At 37.3% G+C, this 22611-nt stretch overlaps 2 protein-coding genes across 2 annotated transcripts; one reads left to right on the top strand and one right to left on the bottom strand.

Moving 5' to 3' along the window:
• The first annotated feature begins 178 nt into the window (after window positions 1-178).
• katnal2 (katanin p60 subunit A-like 2) lies at window positions 179-9595 on the top strand. Its single transcript, XM_067398318.1, has 16 exons — window positions 179-395; window positions 857-927; window positions 1021-1187; window positions 1431-1464; window positions 1547-1664; window positions 3058-3156; window positions 3259-3327; window positions 3510-3587; window positions 4543-4641; window positions 7798-7861; window positions 7985-8103; window positions 8228-8319; window positions 8541-8651; window positions 8728-8890; window positions 9193-9295; window positions 9405-9595. Exons 1-16 carry the CDS (start codon window positions 345-347, stop codon window positions 9542-9544), a joined length of 1578 nt encoding a protein of 525 aa, XP_067254419.1. The 5' UTR covers window positions 179-344; the 3' UTR covers window positions 9545-9595.
• On the bottom strand, window positions 3010-21826 carry hdhd2 (haloacid dehalogenase-like hydrolase domain containing 2). The gene is made up of 8 exons (XM_067398319.1): window positions 21815-21826; window positions 20050-20146; window positions 13489-13697; window positions 12131-12215; window positions 11791-12007; window positions 10198-10261; window positions 9947-10104; window positions 3010-3076 (listed from the first exon to the last, which is right to left on the bottom strand). Coding segments are annotated over exons 1-7 (786 nt in total). The 5' UTR covers window positions 21816-21826; the 3' UTR covers window positions 3010-3076; window positions 9947-9991.
• Between the last annotated feature and the right edge of the window lie 785 nt (window positions 21827-22611).

The raw sequence follows: 22611 nt of genomic DNA, 5'->3' as shown, positions 1-22611 counted from the left end.
TAAACTAACACAATACAACAAGACGAACGCGTCAGTTAACATGACATTAAAACGTTTTACATAGTATAAAAACCTGTAATATCGAGTTGATACATATAAAAACACCAACACATTCTCACATATGAAAGGTTATCCCATTTCTTCGGGATTTTAAATCTCGGTGGTTTCTCTCTAACAATGTTGTGCCATCATTGATTCATTTCTGTGAATGATGACACGCTGACCTTTCCAAGATGGTGGCGGGTGCTCCGACGTGTCTGGAGCGGACGAATGTGGCTTCTACGTAAACACATCTATGATTATAGGCTCATGTCGTGTGTGTATGCGTGTGTGTTCATATCACGATGGATCTCTCTTATCAAGCAATAAAGACTGCTAATCAGGCCAGAGAGGCGGTAAGTAATAAGCGAAGTTGTTGTTCTTTTTTTTTTCTAATTAAACATTGCTCTCTATGATTTCACACGGCAGACAGACAAACTGTTATTGAGCTAACGTTACAGTTGAGAAATCTGCTAATATACATGAATGCGTATAACGGAATGAGTATATAAACACAAATAAATTAATCAAACCGAGTGTAATTTCAAACAGCCTTCAGACCACACTTTTATTACAATAAGTAAGAGGGCTAACGTTAGTTAGTTTCTAAATACCCGTGTTTACAGCCAATGTGGGTCCTGTGTTGCTAGAGCAACCTGGCACGCTGCTATTCGCACTTCCCTTAATGTAAGATTTGGCGCCATCTACCGGATCAATACAGTCTGTAGTGTGGTTTATGAAAAATATTAACCTCTAAATTGAAATGTTGCAACATTTCAACTTTTAACTTTGTATTATGAATTCATTTTCTTCTTAGGATGAGCTAAGAACTGAAACACGCAGGAGAAATTTGCTGATTTTGATTTATCATCATTTACTGGAGGAGGGGTGAGTTTTCCCTTAAAGCATTTCTTAAACTGAAATACTCCCAAATGAGAGAAAAGACTCAAGTGTAAATACATTTGAATGTATTTCTCACAGGTATATGGATTCAGCCAAGGCCTTAGAAAAAGACAGCAGTTTTGGTTTATGCCGCTTTGAGGTGTGTGATAATGTTGACCTGGACACGGTTCTTATGGAATATGAGAGTTATTATTTTATAAAGTTTCAGAAATATCCCAAACTAACAAAGAAACTGCCAGAACAAGGTGAGATTTTACTCTTCATTTCGTTTTTTTAACACTTCATAATAAGTCACCAATATTTATGTATTTTTTATTAGAAATGTTAATTTTATTATTAGCAATAGATCAAAATTTATAGTATGTTTTTGCATGCACGTTAAATAATGATATATATATATATATATATATATATATATATATATATATGTAATATTTGTTAATACCATTAATGAAAGTTATTACTCAGTGTTACTTTTTTCTTTATAGGAGAGAGTCGGCTTGTAAAGAGTGGTAAAAGAAGGTATGTTCAGTACTTTTACCACAAGAACATTCAAAGTCTCAGGATCATTTCTGTTTATTCAATGTGTATTCATATGTGAAAGGACATCATCATCCTGTCAGACACTCCCAAGAATCAACTCCATCCAGCGACCGCCATCCAGAAACACTGTGAAAAGGTCTGAATCGAAACTAACAGCAAGAGACATCAGTAAATCCAGGGTAAGTCTCCAAACACCCTTTCCTTTATTATGCCACATAATAAAAAAAAAATTAAAAAAAATAATTAAAAAAGTATATCTCACCATTTTGACTTTTTTTCTCACAATTCTTTTTTTTTTTACTTTATAACTTGCAGTTGCAGGTTTATATCTCACAATTCAGACTTTGTAATATATATATATATATATATATATATATATATATATATATATATATATATATATATATATATATATAATATATATGTATGTCAGAATTGCAAGATATAACCTTGCAGTTAAAAAAGATAAATGTGACTTTTTGTCTCACAATTCTGACTTTTTTTTTTCTCAGAACCGAGACATTTAAACTTAAAATTGCAAGAAAAAAATAACGTTTTTTAATTGCTAGTTTATATCTCGGAATTCCAAACTTTTTCTTGCAATTGTGGGTTTAAATATCACAATTCTGAGATAAAAGAAAGTCAGAATTACGAGTTATAAACAGATGATTGTGAAAAATAAAGGCAGAATTGTGTTATACAGTATAAACTTGCAGTTATGAGTTATAAAGTCTGAATTGTGAGATATAAACTTGCAAATGCGAGGACAAAAGTGTCCGAATTGTCAGAATTTATATCTTGTAATTCTGACTTTTTTTCTCGCAATTGTGAGTTTATATATCACAATTCTGAGATTAAAAAAGTCAGAATTGCAAGTTACAGTATAAACTGATAATTGCCAGAAATAAAGTCAAAATTGTGGGATAAAAAGTTGTGAGTAAAAAAATGTCAGAATTCTCACAATTCTGTCGTTTTTCTCAGAAGTGTAACATTTAAACTTGGAATTGAGAAAAAAGTTTTAATTTTTAATTGCTACTATATATCTCACAATTCAGCCTTTTTCTCGCAATTGCAAGTTTTTATTTCGCAATTCTCAATTCAATTCACATTTATTTGTATAGCACTTTTCACAATACATATCGTTTCAAAGCAGCTTTACAGAGAATGTCAACATTACAATTTAGAGTATGCATTTAGCTAATAATGTAATAATTTAGGCAATTTATTTACAATCATTGTTAGCAATTTAATTGAAGGTAGAAGCAATGAGCTCCTGGAAAAATGAATTACATATTAACAATAATTAGGATATATAGAAATTTGGGAATGTGCATGTTGATTCTGACTTCTCACAATTGAGAGACAGAAACTCACAATTGCAAGTTCCAAATTTAACACACACTCGCCATTGCCAGAAAGAAATTCAGAGATGCGAGTTTATATCTCACAATTGCAAGAAAAAAAGTCAGGACTGTGAGATAAAAAGTAACAATTACCTTTTTTTAGTTCTGTGACAGAAGCAAGCTTCCATATCTTTGAAGAAAACATTCCATCTTTTCTTGATCTGTCCAGGAAGGTAACAGCCTGACACCTGTGGAGACATCAAGATTTGGTCTGAATGTGTCTCCTATCGTCAAGAATGGAGCAGAAGAGGGAACACACATGAGAAAGGTCATTTTTTTAGAGAACCCGTGGAACATTTATTCAAACATTTGTCACAAAAATGAAAATTCTGCCATCATTATCTCACCCTCATATGACTTTCTTCATCAGGGTCATCAGGTTGATTACAGAAATCTGATTCAAGATGCAGTTAAAGGTGCTGCTGACACAGATTTCTCGGTAGGTCAGCTGTATTTTTCATTCATTTAAAAGAATATTCCAGGCTGAATACAACTGAAGCTCTGTTGGGACTGAGATATAGTTCCGGAACAGCCCTTATCTCTTTTTTAACAATGAAAACCAATTTGTTTTGATCATTCCGTTTCTGTTGAGACCTAATATTTCTTATATTTGACTAACAGGAGCGTTTACTGAAACCCATAAGTGCCTTCATTGGGATGAACAGTGATATGAGGGAACTTGCAGCTGTTATTAGCAGAGTAAGTTCATGTTTATGAAATCATTTCTCTTGTATGGCAGTTGAAACTATATTAGGGTAAACATAATCTTATGTTTAAAGGTGCTAAAGAGGATCTTTTAGTCAACTGAGAAACCAAAGACTGTTAGTGAGTTTTTGAAATGAGCGCATGCGTAAGAACAACCCCCCCTCCTTCACAGCTCATTTCGAGGGAACGCCTCCCAAAACTCATGCACGAGTATTGGAACACGAGTGTTTACCACCGGCATTCCCTGTGTCGTATTAGTGGATTCATTATGTCGGACTCACCGCAGGTAACTCATAATCTGCAGTTGTTACTCCTGTCTCCGGACAAAAACATTGCATGTGGCGCCTGTGGAGTGTGGAAAGTTACTGGAGCGTGCAGCTGTGCAGGTCTCGCACAAGGAACGTCATGGAAGTGATTGACAAGCCAGAGGGCCAATCGTTTAAGCGATGATCACGTAAACGATTGGCTGATGTTTTTAAGGCCCTACCTCGTGCACAGATGATATATAATAATATTATTCCTTTCAGTGCACCTAATAAAGAGTCTTTTATCAGTTAGTAAAGACAGTTTCAAGTAATATTGCAAAAATGTATAAAACAAAACATCCTCTTTAGCACCTTTAAGTCTGTCATGAACAAGAAAAATAAGGTCACAATGCAAAATATCTTGATAAGCCCTAAAATAGGCTTCATTTTAATTCATTTGATTTTGATGTTTCACCCAAATTTTACTTTTAAAGACAAATAAATAAATAGGACATTTAAAAACATTTGTGTTAATGAATGTGTATTTTCAACATTAATTCAACACTAGAGAGCAGCATACAGTCTGTTTTATAATATAGCGTGATACATCCAATATCATTGTGTGTGTGCAGATATATACACAAGGTGGAACATGTATTATTGAAGCACTCAATTTCATCTTTCTCTGCTGTCTCTCCATAAAGGATATCTATTTACACAACCCCAACGTGCGCTGGGACGACATTATAGGTCTGGAGGCTGCCAAGCGATTAGTCAAAGAAGCTGTCGTCTACCCCATTAAGGTGCTTGGCTGCTAAACACTTTGGTATTTCTCAAGCTGCCGCCTGCCTTCGATTCTGAATACATCTCCACTAAAGGCTACAGGAAAGCCGAGCTCAGGGTTATTTCTTAAGATGACATGAAATCTATACCTGAATACCATCCAATCAGACTGCTCACATATCTGGCTCATCTCTGGCCTCTCTGGTCATGACTACAAATTCACAATACGCTCCTGACAAACAGGAGATGTAAACGTTATTTGTCATCTCTGACTCAATCATGTGGTGAAGAAGGTTGTTGTCAAACAATTATTACCTGGAAATTCTGTTTGCTCAGTATTATTTGTTTCTAGCACATAATGTAAGAATTGTATAAAGAATATGATTGCATTACATTATGCTGAAAGACATCTTGTGGCTCGGTTTGTCAATACTTGAAACTTTTCATGTATTAGATAAAAGGGTGTCTGACAGTTAATTGGTCATTGAAAATATGACTTTATGTTATTCTCATCGTTAAGTCAAAAAACACAATTGATTCTGGTGTTTGCTAAGGCAGCTTGCAGAGAAGAGGTGTGCTCATGCTGTTATTTAATAAACTAGATTTTAACTTAGTGGATAAAATCTGTGAAACCTGCATCCCCGCAATGGCTTAGCAACCACTCAGATTACCTTAGCGACTACTCATAACACCTTAAGCTGCGTTTCCACCGAAATTACCCGGAACAATTTGTCCCAGGAACTTTTTCCCCCCAGGCCTATTGCTAGCTGTGTTTCCATGGCAGTCTAAAGTACCGTGAAGATAGTCCAGTGACGTAGGACTGCACGTGACTTTCTAGTTCCCGCTGGATTTCGTCCTCCTCATATAAGCGCAATAAAGCCTGAACCTCATTGTCAGTCCACAGGTCGTAGTTTTTTAACTCCAGTGTTGATTTTAATAGCAAACAACTCTTACTTCACACACCGCAACAGACTTTAATAAAACGATGGTTGAAATAAAATGTTGCGTAGAGTCAAACAATAAAAATGCTGCGTGAACTCAACCAATCAGTATATTCAGCGTGCAAGACCCATCCCGAAAGATCTGGAACTTTGAAAATGTACTATCTCCCTGGAACTTCATTTAGACCCTGGTTCCTGTGGTCGAAACACACCAAGTACCACCACAAAGTCCCTAGTTCCTGGGTAAAGTTCCTGCGGTGGAAACATGGCTGTAGTAGCCAATTAACAATCATTCAGAACACTTTCAAACAGTTAGTAACCACATTCCATAACAATCAGAGAACCACAGCAATAGCCTAGCAACACTCTTACAAGCACTCAGAACACCTTAGCAGCCACTTAGAAACACCCTAGTAACCAGCCAGAACATTACAGAAACCAACTAACAACTATTCAGAACACTATTTCAATGGACTAACAACTACCTAGATTTTAACATCCTTAGAACCTTCCTTGTAATGCCCTAGTAACCATCCAGAAAAGCACATGCTTAGCAACCACCTAGAAAAGCACCAACAGCCACCCAGAACTCCATATCAGCTCTCTATAAACCACATAGATCACCACAGCAATAACCTAACAACACAAGGCAATTTAGAATGACTTAAAGCTGCAACACACCTAACAAAATCCTTGTAGCCATGGCAAACCGCCACCTAGCAATGTTCTAACAGCCATTTAGAACACCTTAGCAGTCACTGAGCATCACCCTAGTAACCACCCAGAACACTGTAGCAACCAACTAGTAACTATTCAGAACACTCTTTCAATGGTCTTACAACCACTTAGATATAACATCCTTAGAAACTTCCTTGTAATGCCCTAATAAACATCTAGAATACCCTAGCACATGCTTAACAACAACCTAGTGATGGAATAACAGCCACCCAGAACTCCACTGCAACCAGCAAGAAACCGCCCACAATGCCCTACAAATGCTCTGACGACACCATAGCAGCTCTCTAACAACCGCATAGAGCAGCACAGCAACAGCCAGCCCAGCAACGCACTTACAGCAACTTAGGGCACCGTAAAACCATCTAGCAATGCCTTTATAACCACTCAGAACACCCTAGCAACTGTTTAGCAAACACCCAGAACACAATCTGCCTAACAACAACACCCTAGTAACTATGACAAAACCCCACAGCAACCACATAGTAATGTACTACCAGCCATTTAGAAAATAAGCTACACCCTAAACACTCAGAACATTATACCAACCAACTAGCAACTCTCCAGAACACCCTTTCTAAGCTGTAACAACCTATGATTACAACATTATTTTGTAACTTCCTTGCAAGGCCATAGTAACCCTCCAGAACACCCTAGCATATGCTTAGCAACCAGCTAGCAATGCACTAACAACCCCAAGAAGATCATAACAGCTCTCTAGCAAACACAGTAACAGTTACATAACACCTTAGAAACCACCTAGCAATGCCCTAGTAACCTAGAACACTCTAACAATATGCCTAACAACAACAACATAGTTATCAAGGCAAAGCACCATAGCAACCAGTCAAAATACCAAAGCAACCACCCATAGGACCTTAGTAACCAACTGATAACCACTCAGAACACCTTCTCAAGTTGTAACAACCAGAGCACCACAGCAATGGCCTAGTAACACTTAAAGCCATCCAGAACACCCTAGCAGAAGCTTAGTAACCACTAAGAAATGCATCAGCTCTCTAGAAAACACATAGATCACCACAGCAACAACTTGACAAAACAAGGCAATTTAGAATGCCTTAAAACTGCAACACACCTAACAAAATCCTAGTAGACATGGCAAAGCACCATAGCAACAACCTAGCAATGTTCTAATAGCCATTTATAAAACCTTAGCAGTCACCTAGAAACACCCTAGTAACTCCCCAGAACATTATAACATTCAACTAGCAACTATCAGAACACTCTAACAACCATCTAACAGCATCCTAGCAACCAATCCAGAGAACAAAAGCAAGAACCAAACAGTCAACCTAAGAACACTTTAGAAATGATCTAGCAACATTTTTGTACTCACCAAGAACATCCTAACAATTGTTCAGCAACCACCCAGATAACCTAGTAACCACCTAGATAATTCATTAACATATACTCAAAACAATTTAGCAATCATCTAGCAATGCCCTAGCAACTACCACAACACCTCTTCTATCTTTTCAGTATCCACAACTGTTTACTGGAATTCTGTCACCATGGAAGGGTTTACTCCTGTATGGACCACCAGGTGTGACCTTCCTGTTTTCTGTTTGTATAAAGGCATTATAGAATATTTAATCCCAAAATATAAATTATAATTAATTTTGTGTGTAGCATAATCTTAATGTGATGACTGCTTCCCAAAAATCAGGCACAGGAAAGACGATGCTGGCCAAAGCTGTAGCAACAGAGTGTAATACAACATTTTTCAACATCTCCGCATCCAGTATTGTGAGCAAATGGAGAGGGGACTCTGAAAAGCTAGTTCGGGTCAGGAGAGACTTAAGGACATTATTTTCTCAGATTTGTGTTATTTTATTGTTTTATGAAATGTGTGGGGGAAATGTTGTGCTCCGCGGAGCAATGATTTTCCTCATATTATGCTTCTCTGCAGGTTTTGTTTGAGCTGGCAAGATATCACGCACCATCCACCATTTTCTTGGATGAGCTGGAATCAGTGATGAGCCAGCGAGGGGTTGGCCAAGGGTAAGCATGAGCCAGTAACTTTCACTGACAGTAACATTATAAAATCTCACTGTTAGTACACAATCCAATGTTTGGGTATTGTGGATTGCCAGGGCACTGCTTTTATTCAGTGTTTTTGACTGGATTCATGTTATAGTGTGAATAAAACACTATCATATTGAATCAACTGATAGTTTTGATAATTATTCAATTACAATCTTTTTTTATTTTGTTCTTTTAAGAGGTGATCATGAAGGCAGTAGAAGGATGAAAACTGAGTTACTAGTTCAGATGGATGGACTGGCACGATCAAATGATCTTGTGTTTGTACTTGCTGCCTCAAACCTACCCTGGTGAGAAGTGATTGTGAGGAAACTATATTCATTTGCTGTTATGGCTTTCTTTATAATCTTTCTAATATCTTGTCAGGGAGTTGGACCATGCCATGCTGAGAAGACTAGAGAAACGTATACTGGTGGGTCTCCCATCTGCCCCTGCCAGACAAGCCATGATCAGTCATTGGCTTCCTCCGGTTAGTAACACAGGTGGGGTGGAGCTGCGGACAGAGCTGGACTATGATTCTCTAGCACGGGTGAGAGAAACCATTTGATCCACTCCACAGATGCCAAAATTCAACACAATTTTAAATAAACAGATTGGTTGGTTGGTTGGTTGATTGATTGATTGATTGATTGGCAGTTGAACAGAGACAGAATACTAGATAGATAGATAGATAGATAGATAGATAGATAGATAGATAGATAGATAGATAGATAGATAGATAGATAGATAGATAGATAGATAGATAGATAGATAGATAGATAGATAGATAGATAGATAGATAGATAGATAGATAGATAGATGTAGTGACATTTCTACTTCCTTATATTTTAGGAGATGGGAGGTTACTCTGGGTCAGATATCAGATTAGTGTGTAAGGAGGCCGCTATGAGACCTGTGCGAAAAATCTTTGATGCCCTTGAAAGTCATATTGAAGGTAAGAAATATGCCACGTCCCACTCTGAACAACATTAAACTGCTGTTTCATCACAAAATCCTGTTTCGCCCATAATTCACAGTCTCCATTACGCCGTGTATTTTCACAGGTCAGTCCAATATGCCGGTTATTGAACTAGAAACTGTGACCACAGCAGATTTCCTGGAGGTAATTGCTCACACCAAACCCTCAGCCAGATGTCTGATGGATAGATACTCAGCCTGGGAGAAAGAGTACGAGTCTGTCTGACACATTATTATAGCAACCAAACAAATGTTTTTATTGCAATACTATCTACTCTTTTTTATAATGAGATGCTGTGTTTTGTTACAAATCTCACCATAAATCTAACATTTTAGTGGAAAATATACTGCAATTAATTGAGGGTATGCATATTAAAAACCATTTCAAAATATAGTTTTTCATATTTTTCAAAAGATCAATAAAAGATTGATTTCTCATGAGCTAGAGTGAATTTTTATTCAGATCTTTATCTCTGTTTGCAGTGATATGACCCATAGGAGTATACCAGAATAAGTGCATAAGGAGTGCAGCAACTTAATTATGTCACAGAGATTAAGCCTATTTGTTTTCTTTTATTACAATACTATATATATAGGACAAGTAAAGAATAATCAAACTACACAGTACCATTATTACTTTGCTTTGTGGATTGTTTTAAACTCAGTTTTCCAATTATTTAGATCCTAAGAGATGTTCAAGTATATGATTGACAGCCTCTGGAAAGCTGTCACACGTCAGGTGAGGTGGCGGGTTAATTTTTCCCTCATCACCAGGTCTATATTTACCTACAAAATTAAAGGAGGATTATTAATATACAGTAAAATAACTATAACCACTGCATTATAAAGACATAATTGCATATTAAGAATAAAGCCTACCAGTTTTCACTAAAATTCCCAGCATTCCTGCATTCTGTGCCCCACCAACATCATCTCTGGCATCCTGTACAAAGAGTTTGTTACATACATTCCTGACAAATCCAGTCATGAGTTCATTCTTGAATTGCACTTTAAAAACACTTTAAGGTGAGTTACACATTACATGTACTTACGATTATAATAAATTATGTATAATTACAAGTAACTAACCCTAAACCAAACCCTAACCCCAAACTTAACCCTATAGTAACTAGTAAGTACATGTGGTTAATTAATTATTACCCAGTACTTTTCTTTTTTCTTTAATATTTTGCATAAAGAATATTAAGATTTTTGCAGTTTGATATTAGTTTAATGACAATTAAGAACAGATTTCTCCTCAACATTCTTATTCCCGTAATGGACCTGGGGGGGTGCTTAAAAAGTTAGTTCACCCAAAAATGAAAATAATGTCATTTATTATTCACCCTCATGCCGTTAATCTTCGGAACACAAATTAAGATATTTTTGTTGAAATCCGATGGCTCAGTGAGGCTTGCATAGCCAGCAATGACATTTCCTCTCTCAAGATCCATAAAGGTACTAAAAACATATTTAAATCAGTTCATGTGAGTACAGTGGTTCAGTATTAATATTATAAAGCGACGAGAATATTTTTGGTGCGCCAAAAAAACTAAATAACGACTTATATAGGCTGATGGCTGATTTCAAAACACTGCTTCATGGCGCTTCGGAGCATTATGAATCAGCGTGTCGAATCATTATTTGGATCGCGTGTCAAACCACCAAACTGCTGAAATCACGTGACTTTGGTGCTCCGAACCGCTGATTCGACACAAAAGATTCATAACGCTCCAAAGCTTCCTGAAGCAGTGTTTTGAAATCGGCCATCACTAAATAAGTCGTTATTTAGTTTTTTTTCGTGCACCAAAAATTTATAATAATATAACTTTATAATATTAATATTGAACCACTGTACTCACATGAACTGGTAAGTTTAAGTACATTAGTACATTAATGGATCTTCTTGAGAAAAGAAATGTCATTGCTGGCTATGAAGGCCTCACTGAGCCATTGGATTTCAACAAAAATATCTTAATTTGTGTTCCGAAGATTAACGAAGGACTTACGAGTGTGGAACGGCATGAGGATGAGTAATAAATTACATTATTTTCATTTTTGGGTGAACTAACTCTTTAATTGTCATTTATAAATAAATGAATAGATATGACAACAATAATCCTAAAACAGGGCTGTTTTTTGTTCAAAATATAATTTCATTATTATTATTATTATTATTATTATTATTATGTTTTTAGGGTGAAATATGACCCAGAAATGTTCTTCACAGGCTTAATAGGATAAATAAAAGATTTTACCATGATGTATAGATATTACATAATATTTATACTATTTTTATGTATTATTATTAGCACTATGTAATGACAGAGGGGCTTAACTGTCATGAAATAAAATATTAAATGTCCTAAAATATACGTGATTTTCTTTTTTTGAGTGAAATATAACCCATGTTCTTAACAGACTTCATGAGTTTGTCACAAATATTACAGTCATTGGCATATTCATACTCACGTCTCCTATCATCACTGTCTCCTCTGGTGAGCAGTTCAGGTCTCTTAAGGCCTCCAGGAAGAAGGCTTTCTCTGGTTTACCCACCACTGTCGCCTTGGTGTCAGTCGCATACTCAAGACCCGTCACAAACGGACCCGGTCCCAAAGCCAACCCGTCCTTCCTTTTATAGTATCTTGCTTTATGGATCGCAATGAGGGGGGCACCATCTAAAATGAGTCTGATGAAATGAGTCTGATGATGATTAGCAGCAATACTTCAACCACTAAATGGAAGGATTCAAATATTTTGATTGTCTTTTTTAATGAGTCAATAAATATCTTACAAAACAAAGTGTGTTTACCGGAAGGCTTTATTGAGTGTCTGGTAGTTGAAGTGTTCAGGCGCTAATCCAATCACAACAGCATTAGGATCCGAAGTCTCCAGACCTGAAGCAGAGGCAAGTATAAGATCTACCCAGACCATTATATGATAAACATGGACAAATTAGATCTCTTACATTGTCTAAAACAGATTTTGTGCTTCTTTTATTTATTTATTTATTTTATTTTATTTTATTTTATTTTATTTTATTTTTTTTATCGAAAATGTGAGTGCAAAACCATGCAAGGGTGTACATGGTTAACCAAGGGTTGTTACTTGGTTGATAGGGTGTTGCAAATGATCACTGCTATGCAGTTGCTAATGAGATTTAGTTTACACCCTTAAATTGATATTATGGGCTGCGTCTGGAAGCTTAGGCAGCTGACTTGTTGCCTCGCTGCCCTATCAAGGAATGACTTTGCAGGCAGCATCTGCACATGAAGGTACCTCACGAAACTCATTTCGGACAGACTTCTGAGGCAGCATAGCAGTTTAATGATCTACAGCAGTAGCGATTATTTAATTACTACAATAGTAATTTCTTGCTAGAAATGACATCAGAAGTGGAAAACATTGGCCAAAAATGTACATTTACACACAAACTGACCAATAACCTTCTAACAACAATCTTTATTTTTTAACTCAAGTGTCACAGAAAGGAATGCACTGGATTGTGGATATCAAAGGCAACGAAGGATACGTCTATGCTGCCTTCAAAAAATCAATCGGATGAAGGTATCTCAGGACACAGAAAGTGAAGCTAACATTGGATTCAGACGTGCCTTGATCCCTTCTTTGAATGCATCCTTTTGAAGGCAATTTTTAAACTTTCAGACACAGCCCCGTGGTTTCTAGATATAACTCGTGTACCTCCTTCAATGCAGTCTAAATCTACAGGATTTTTTTCCTGTTTTATCCATTACTATCAATTTTAAGATCTCACTCAGGGTACGTTTACATGACAATGATGTAATAAGAATGGAAAAGTTTTTCTTTTGTGTTTTTTTGCATGCAGACGACAACACTGTCAAAACGATCCTCATTTCACACGGATCCACGAAAACAACTAAAAAAGGCTGTATTATTCATGCCAGGCCAGTAGTTGGCGATGTCACTTTTTAAAGAAACACTACACGCCTATAGACTGAACACATATGTTGCCTTCATGTGCGTTTTTGTAGTTTACACAGAGAAGATAACATTATCATTTTCAAAACTTGCACTTTGAAACCCGTTTGCCTTTTTAGGCCGCCAAAACGCTGTTGTCATGTAAATGAACAGCCAAAATGCAGTGTCGTGTAAACGGCCCCTCAGAAAAGCTGATTTTATTCAGCTGACCTGTAAAGTCCTCTAGAGCACTATCTTCCACCAGCAGTAGGGGGCGCACTGCTCTCTGCTCCAGTAGATTACGGGCTGCAGTGAGCGATGTGAAGATCTCCCGCTCTTGGAGGTCAAAGTTCAGCCGACGCAATCGCTCAAACAGGGTCCTCTTACATTCCTTTGTGGTGTTGGTCACAAATTTTACAGTGACTGGAGACTGTCTTAATCTGGGCCAATGACATTGTACATATTATCTAATTAGTTTTATGAAAAACAAAAGATGAATGTTTCGACTATGTAACAAATGTCATTGAAATGTCTTTTTGATTAATTGATTTTAATCTTCATGTTGACAATGCATATCTTTAATTTCAGATCAATCTTTTAGTCTATGTTGTTTTCTATGGAAGCTTTATGTTTCCGCCACAGAATAAACAATAAAAAATAGTGACTATTTATTTCACAATTTTTTTTTTTTTTTTTTTTTCATGGCAGAAACAAGCTTTCATAATTTTCAGTTTGGCATGTTTGTAATCTTGAATCAAAATACACTATAATGCCAAATGTTTTGGGACGCCTGCCTTTACGTGCACATGAACTTTAATGATATCCCATTCTTAATCCGTAAAGTTTAACATGGAGCTGGTCCACCCTTTGCAGCTATAACAGCCTCACTCTTATAGACCTTGCTTTGTGCACTGGTGCACAGCCATGTTGGATGAGGAAGGGGCCATCCCCAAAGTTGGGAGCATGAAATTGTCCAAAATGTCTTGGTATGCTGAAGCATTAAGAGTTCCTTTCACTGGAACTAAGGCACTCGGGAAAGTAGACGGAACGGTCACTTGCCCGATCGGGCCAGTGCTGTAGGGCAGTGTTTCTCAACTCCAGTCTTCAGGACCCACTGCTCTGCACATTTTGTATGTATCCCTTATTTAACACACCTGATTTAGATCATCAGCTCGTTAGGAGAGTCTGCATGAACTGAATTGACTGTGTCAGATAAGAGAGACATACAAAATGTGCAGAGCAGTGGGTCCCGAGGACTGGAGTTGAGAACCACTGCTGTAGGGTGTGTGATATATAACGTTTATAATATTGTAATTGTTGATTTAACAATCTGATATTATCGAGTATGTCCCTCACTTTACAAAAAAACAAAAACACACCCATTGAGTGCACACACGCACTAACTGACATAGTCTAGTAGGTTAGACTAGTGTGCGTGCATATGTAGAGTGCGCGCTTTCACTGCATGGTTTAGTCTATTAAAATGCCTTTAGAATGCCCCAGAATTCAAGATCAAGGGCAAAAATGCCCCAGTATGTATTTCATATTTATATAATGTAATATTGTTAACCAATATTAAACAAAGAGCGCCGTTTTACTCCAAATATTAGCATGATTACAAATGTGATATTGATTTTATACAGAGTCAGTTTAATGAACAAGAACTTAATATCAAGTGGCTTACATTTTAGACACCAAATCGTCTGTTTCGCTGTATTTCCCCAACGAAAATAGTTCCAAAGTCCACAGAATTGTTTTGCGTCTCTGAGCAACACTTCCTGAATGAATCAGCCGTTTGAATGAATCGGTTAAATCTCAATGATTCACTCATTAACAGTGATTCGCTGCCACCTACTGGCGGGTTTAATTTCACATTTAAAGTGTCTTCATTTTTTAAATAATAACAAATAACTTATTATTTTATAGGCCCATTTTCTTGTGTTTTACTTTTATTAATTTTTTGTTATGGGGCCAGTGAAAATTTTGGCGGGGCAAGTGAAAATTTGGGCCAGTAGAAAAAATCCTTAGCATTGAGCCCTGCCACTGGTCTAGAGTCCAGTGGCGGCGTGCGTTACACCACTGCATCCGACTTTGCATTGCACTTGGTGATGTAAGGCTTGGGTGCAGCTGCTCGGCCATGGAGACCCATTCCATGAAGCTCTCTATGCACTGTCCCTGAGCTAATCTGAAGGCCACAAGAAGTTTGGAGGTCTGTAACTATTGACTCTGCAGAAAGTTGGTGATTTCTGCACACTGTGTGCCTCAGCATGAGCTGACCCTGCTGTGATTTTACATGGCCTACCACTTCGAGGCTGAGTAGCTGTTGTTCCCACTAGTTGAGCGTGGAATATTCAGTAGTGAGGAAATTTCACAAATGGACTTGCACAGGTGGCGACCTATGATGGTACCACGCTTGAATCCACTGAGCTCCTGAGTGCGACCCATTCTTTCACAAATGTTTGTAGAAGCAGTCTCAAAGAGCTTAGAACCAAAGAGGTGACACTTTGATACTTTTTGGGTAACAGCCACTAGATGGCGCTTCGGTAGCATGGCCACCAATATGGGGTGAAAATACGAATCCTTCACATCTTACGCACCCAAAATGGGCGAATTTCACTGCCAAATCAGAAGCGCAATAGAACAGTTTTTTAAATTAATTCACCAGTAAATTGTATGGCTCCTACAGTAAATGTTGTATTGTCTTATATTATTTTACCAGTTGTGGAATCCAACCAACCATCTGAGGTAACAGTTAGCCTACTTTATTAAGTATTTCTATTTAATGCAACTTTAAACATTTATTAATAGTAAATTAATAATTAATAAATTTAAGATCATCATGTTTGCAGCGAACAATATATTTTAGACCTAGTGGAGTAATAGTAGGCCTAATAATATCTAGGTCTGAATTGAAATATATATATTGTACGTTTTAATGGATCACGCTACAAACATAATGATCTTAAAATACATGATACCTTGCTATGTCCGTTATCACATAATTCCCACTTTTGGACACTTTTGCTTTAACGGACATTAGACAACACTGCAAAATCAAGCTGTTATATTCATATATTTATTGTCCAACAGTCCCAATTTTTCTGATGCATGTTCTTAATTTAATTTAATATGTTGTATTAATTCAGTGTTTATAAGCCTTTTAAAGAATTTTAACCCAAACTGACTGGGTTTCTAGAGAGCAAAGGTTTTGTGAAAAAAGTTGAAAAGACTGTAAAATAAACTGTTAAAAAGATTTGATGATCACTAGTGATAGTGTTTTATTCTGTGTTGTCATCATTCAGGTTTGATTTCAGCTTTAATGTATGTTTTTTCTTTAAAACTGTAGTCCGCGATTTTCCTCTTTGTCACCATCTCTTGTTTGAAACATGCGACTGCAGTCATATGCAGAACAGTTATTTGTATGTGCGTTGTGCTTCGGCACAGCTCGTCAGCGCGGATGAATCTAATGCTTGCTGTCAGTCACTACACCGGTGTGGATACTGAACTTCAGAATCACAGATTCTACGTCTTGAAAGCGTGACCAATATAAGAATTTTCACTGGAAAATATCATCTGAACAAGTAAGTAACATTTCTGCCACTTTTGTTCTAACCAACTGAGGAAAAAAGCATTAGGCCTACAATAAATTGCGCTGCCAATGATGATTATATCTAACGATCTCTTAGCTCGGATCACGTCAAACCATGCAAATTATTATTACTGTTATATTGTCCTCAAATTGTTAATGTTAACAACATCAGCATTGCGTGACTGTGTATTTAGTGTGTATTAGCGTTACCTGTAGATTTCAATTTCTGTAGCCACTCAGCAGTCTGAAGTCTTTTGCTTTTTGACTACAGGTGAATCTCCAGTTGATCACTGATGATTGTTATTTGGACCGTTCTGGATTACAATCCACCATCAAAATGATAAGTTTAATTATTTCAGCTGCTGTGAGAAAAGGCTAGAAATGATCCGCTACCAGCAGCATCCTCACGTGATAAAACCGACTAGCCTGGACTCCTTCCTTCCTGTTTATGGATGTGACGTAATGATGCACAGACGAACTGCTGCATGCTCGAATTTCCCGCGGAAATCCACCATGTCGCTCTTATTATAAAACATTACTACAAGCTTACCGTTGTGAATCAAGCTAAGATAATGAGATAGTTTTGAATACTGGCTGGTTATATACTTGCTCAAAAATTGATTTTGGATCATTTTTAACCAAAAAAAGTTATGGACTGCAGTCTGGAGACTCAACTGGCTACAAAAGGGCTCGTTATGATGTCTGTAGGTCCATCGCGCAAGCTAAGAGACAATATACTCAGAGTCTTGAGGATTACACCACCACCTGCGACTCCCGACTCATGTGGCAGGGGCTGCAACATATTACCAACTATCAGCAGAGGACGCCACCACCTAAAATCAGCGGGCCAACACTGCCAGATGAGCTTAATTAATTTTATGCTCATTCTGAGATTCCAGATTCCATCCAGCGGAGAGTGATTGTACCAACCGAGGGCACGGGCCATATGCAGCTGTTTGTGACTGCAGCAGAGGTGCGTCGGGTCCTGAGCCGGATTAACCCCAGGAAGGCAGCCGGCCCAGATAACATCCCGGGGCGCGTGCTCAAAGTATGCTCATCTGATCTGGCTGACGTTTTCATGAACATATTCAACCTGTCTCTGGCACAGGTGTCTGTACCTCGCTGTTTTAAGTCCACCATTATTGTGCCCTTCCCAAAGAAAACCCCGGTTACATAATTTAATGACTATCGACCCATAGCATTAACGCCTATCATCATGAAATGCTTTGAGAGGATAGTTATGACACACATTAAGAAATGTATTTCAGTCAGGCTCGACCCCTATCAATATGCATATCGTCAGAATAGATCCACTGATGATGCAGTAAATGCTGCCATTTATACCATTCTCAGACATCTGGAGGGGAGGGACACGTATGCGAGAATGCTCTTTATTGACTATTCTTCAGCATTCAACACTGTCATCCCTCAAAGTTTGTGTGACAAGCTCCTCCTCCAGCTGGGTGCTGAGTTTCCTCTCAGACCGGCCCCAGTCTGTCAGTATTGGGAATACAACATCAGCCACAAGATCTGTCAACATTGGTTGCCCCCAAGGCTGTGTCTCTAGCCCCCTGCTCTATACTCTCTTTACCCATGACTGTGTGGCATCTCATCAATACACCAGCATTATTAAATTTGCTGATGACACCACAGTCATTGGGCTGATCACCGGTGGAGAGGAGAAAGAGTAGAAAGGGCAGAGGTGGCATCAACTCGAGGTCTGGTGTAGGGAAAACAATCTCCATTTAAACATCAACAAGACCAAGGAGATGATTGTCGACCCAAGGAAGAGGAGAGTGCAGCATACACCCATCTACATAGGAGAGACGGAGGTAGAGAGGGTAACAACTTCCAAATTCCTCGGAATCTACATCAGCGAGGATCTCACTTGGTCACAAAACACAACACAACTTATAAAGAAAGCCCATACAAGACTCTACTTTTTAAGAAAGCTCAAGAAATTTGGTATGAGAACCAAAATCTTGAGTAACTTCTATAGAAGTACAGTGGAGAGTATTGTTACCAGCTCCATCATTGTGCGGTTTGGAAGTGATTGGAACACCTGAATTCAATGATTTGGAGGGGTGTCCCAATACTTTTGGCAATATAGTGTAACTTCCCCTCCCTCTTGAATGTCTCTGTTATCTGATGATGCATTTACTGGCATTAGGGTGGGACAATCTTTCACTCATGTGAGATCCACCAATAGCAAACCATCAAATCAATTACCCATGGGCAAAATCAAGTCCTGCCGTACATTTGTTCTTGTTTGTTTCATTCGATTTGCATCACAATAGAGGAGAAATAACTACTAAATATTCCTGTTATATAGTATTATAAAATACTGTGCAAAAGTCTTCGGCTTTTGCTGTTCAAAAATCTTCTTTTTTTTTCCCAAAAAAGGGTTTTAAGCCAGTTATTTATATATTTTGCTGTAGTAGGCAATATCAGTTCACATTTCTAAACATTCATTTTGCCATTAATTGTAATAATCCAGTGAGATTTTTTAATACACAAGGAGTCTGACAACAGCTGGTGCTCCACAAGGAGATTTGATCTCACCATCATTGAATCTGTCTGTGATTACATGAAGAAACAGATGAAACTGAGACAAACTAAATCCAAAAGAACTGTGGCCATGTCTCCAAGATGCTTGAAGAAACCTTCCTTTAAAGATACAATACTGTGAGAAGTTTTAGCCACTTGTGTACAAATGCTGTAAAGTGAGGATGCTTTCAAAAAAATACTGTTATAAATAGATTTTATTTATCAATTAATTATTTATCAATTAATTATTAAGTTTGTCTTAATTTCATCTGTTTCTTCATGTAATCACAAACCGATTTGATGATGGTGAGATCAGATCTCAGTATGGAGCACCGGCTGTTGTCAGACTCCTTGTACATACAAAAATCTCACTGTATTATTACAATTAATGGCAAAATGAATGTTTAGAAATGTAAACTGATATTTCCTACTACAGCAAAAGATATAAATAACTGGCTTAAAACCCTTTTTGGGGGGTGAAAATACTAACTTGCCTAAGACTTTTGCACAGTACTGTATATCCAAACAAATCAATTCATGAAAACGAATATGGTTCATAACCCAGAGCTAATATATTTTAACTGTGAATGCAATTATTTTAAAAATCCTTATCCTGTAATCACAAATGGCCAATACTTTCAACAGATACCACTGACCGGGCTAAAGCCTCTTGGGCTCCAGGAACTGCAGCATCCTCGATGTGAAGAGTCCCGCTCAGATCGATAAGAACTGCTTTCAGTGTGCGGCGAGACACTAACAAAAACACAGGTCATGAGAGTGAGGCTTTCTGAGATAACACATTATAGACTGTTAGGCCTGGTTTCACAGACAGGGTTAGATTAAAGCGGAACTCAGTAAGATTTGCGAAGCTCCCCCTACAGGTTCCTTCAGTGAATCACACAGTCATAAATACTCCAAGCTCTGGACTACAACGACTACAACACTCACCAGCGCAGTAGTTTTGCATATACAGTACAAGAAAGCTCGATGGAGGTGGGTAATTTTCGAAATTGTCTTATAAAGTCATAATATATACATTGATTTTGAATTACCGTAAAGCATTTTGTCACTCTCGCGTGAACGTGAACATGAGACGAGATTGTGTCAGGTCGGCGCAGCTCAACTTGCAAGTGCTGTTTTCTGGTGTAGACGTGCCAGAGGGGGTTAGTGCTTTCCTCAAACACACCACTACAAGTCAATTAACCATTGTAAGGACTTAGAAAACTATTTATGAAGGTAAAAAAGTTACTTAGTTCTGCTTTAAGCCAGGATTAGGCCTTAGTTCAATTAAGACATTTAAGTTGTTTTTATAAACGCTGATTCATAACGCTCCAATGCTTCCTGAACCATTGTTTTGAAATCGGCCATCACTATATAAGTCATTATTTTGTTTTTGTTTTGTTTTTTGGTGCACCAAAAATATTCTCGTCGCTTTATAATATTAATATTGAACCACTGTACTCACATGAACTGATTTAAATATGTTTTAGTACCTTTATGGATCTTGAGGAAATGTCATTGCTCCCTAATGAAGGCCTCACTGAGCCATCAGATTTCAAATAAAATATCTTAATTTGTGTTCCGAAGATTAACGAAGGATTTACGGGTGTGGAACAGCATTAGAGTAAGTAATAAATGACAAAATTTTTGGGTGAACTAACCCTTTAAGCCTTGTCTGTGAAACTGGGAGAAAGTGTTCATTCATCACATAGATTTTTATGTAAAGGGGAAAACTTAATCTTATTTAGTTTTAATAACTTTTGGCTGGGCTGATAAATGTGACTTGCGTTTAGATACGGGATTTTGTGGATCATATTTTCATTTTCCAGTGTGCAACAATTAATGCTCTTATTCACCATGAACTCTGGATTAAACACAACGACTGGCCTCCAAAACAACACTTCATCTCATTATCTGTGTTTGACATAATTTTTTTTAGGATTTGGACACTATACATTTATTTAAAACGAGCTGCCAAACACCAAGGGCTTTGGATCAGGTAAAGCAGATTGCCTTAAATCATTCAATAATCATTCAGTAATACAACGAACTAAAAACATATAAACAGAGGAACGTCTGTCCCTGTGTCTCAATCAGCTCCCTAGGTCGTGAATCAGTATAATGAAAGCGAATGTGGCTGATACCCTCATCAGTGCCCTGACTACTGAACTAGGGAGCTGATTGAGACCGAGACACACGGTGTGAGAGTTGTGGTTGTGCTGCGAGATGTGTTTAGGTTTTTAATATATTGATTATAACATGACAACCCGAGTCTAGATTACAAAAACACAACATGCTATTAATATTCAATTCCAAACGATTTGCATATTTGTATTTTAAAATAATACAAAAGGATGAAACGATGACTGTTAAAACATAAAACACATTTGATCAATGCAAGTTATTATGAACTACACTTACTTCCTGCTGGGGTCCTTCTCTGGCGCAGTTTAACATTTGCTGTCCTGAGAAATGCCTGTGGAAAATACACGTGCAACTAGGACAATATTCTATTTTTTTCCTCTTTTAACATTTAATGTGTACTTTTATTTCATTTATTCATAAGAGCACACGGGATTTTCTCCACCATGGCAGTTTAATCATTTAAGAGGGTTGTCTATGACACAGATTATTCACTCAATGAATAAAAAACATATGCTGGATTTTTTAATAACAGATTAAACAGCATTTATAACATTAATTCATATAACTGTTTTATAGAATAAGTGATTAAAATTAATAAATATAAAATAATTAATCAAAAATAAATAAATAAATAAAAAAAAAACTTTAGATGTAATTAATTCATGCCTTTAACATCCTGACCGATCCCATTTATTTGGGATAATGGGGAACATTATATCTGCTGCCAAAAAATCACATATTTTTCTCTGCCATGAGATAAATCCTTGGATTGGAGAAGTATAAAGACGCATCATCTTCGGTAATAACCATTAGAGTAGATTATAAAAGGGTTAGGCTTTAATCGCTGTTCAGAACATATGGTTGTAATTCAGCGTTTTATCCGTGGTCTGGGCTACTGTTAATAAAACGGTAATTTACTGTAATCCTGATGGAGTAATCTAGTGTTGTTAATGGACTCATGCGGTTCTCATCACTGAACCAAATGTGTAATGTCAAACTCTAAACTGACCTCCTCGAACAAAATACATTAAAGGCCAGTTCACACCAATATAACTATATTAGCCTCCACGCCA

The sequence above is a fragment of the Chanodichthys erythropterus genome, chromosome 10 (assembly GCF_024489055.1).
Source record: "Chanodichthys erythropterus isolate Z2021 chromosome 10, ASM2448905v1, whole genome shotgun sequence".
Taxonomy (NCBI): Eukaryota; Metazoa; Chordata; class Actinopteri; order Cypriniformes; family Xenocyprididae; genus Chanodichthys; species Chanodichthys erythropterus.
This window is presented reverse-complemented; position numbering and strand designations above follow the sequence as displayed.

Excerpts from the sequence above, each read along its gene's own strand:
- hdhd2 (XM_067398319.1), bottom strand. Across the intron at positions 12,216-13,488 it reads TGCTCTAGAGGACTTTACAG|GTCTGGAGACTTCGGATCCT; the intron begins GTCAGCTGAATA and ends CCTCTGCTTCAG. Across the intron at positions 10,262-11,790 it reads AGACAGTGATGATAGGAGAC|GATGCCAGAGATGATGTTGG; the intron begins GTGAGTATGAAT and ends CTCTTTGTACAG.
- katnal2 (XM_067398318.1), top strand. The coding sequence starts at position 345 with ATGGATCTCTCTTATCAAGCAATAAAGACTGCTAATCAGGCCAGAGAG. Across the intron at positions 3,588-4,542 it reads TTGCAGCTGTTATTAGCAGA|GATATCTATTTACACAACCC; the intron begins GTAAGTTCATGT and ends CTCTCCATAAAG. Across the intron at positions 8,891-9,192 it reads ACTATGATTCTCTAGCACGG|GAGATGGGAGGTTACTCTGG; the intron begins GTGAGAGAAACC and ends CTTATATTTTAG.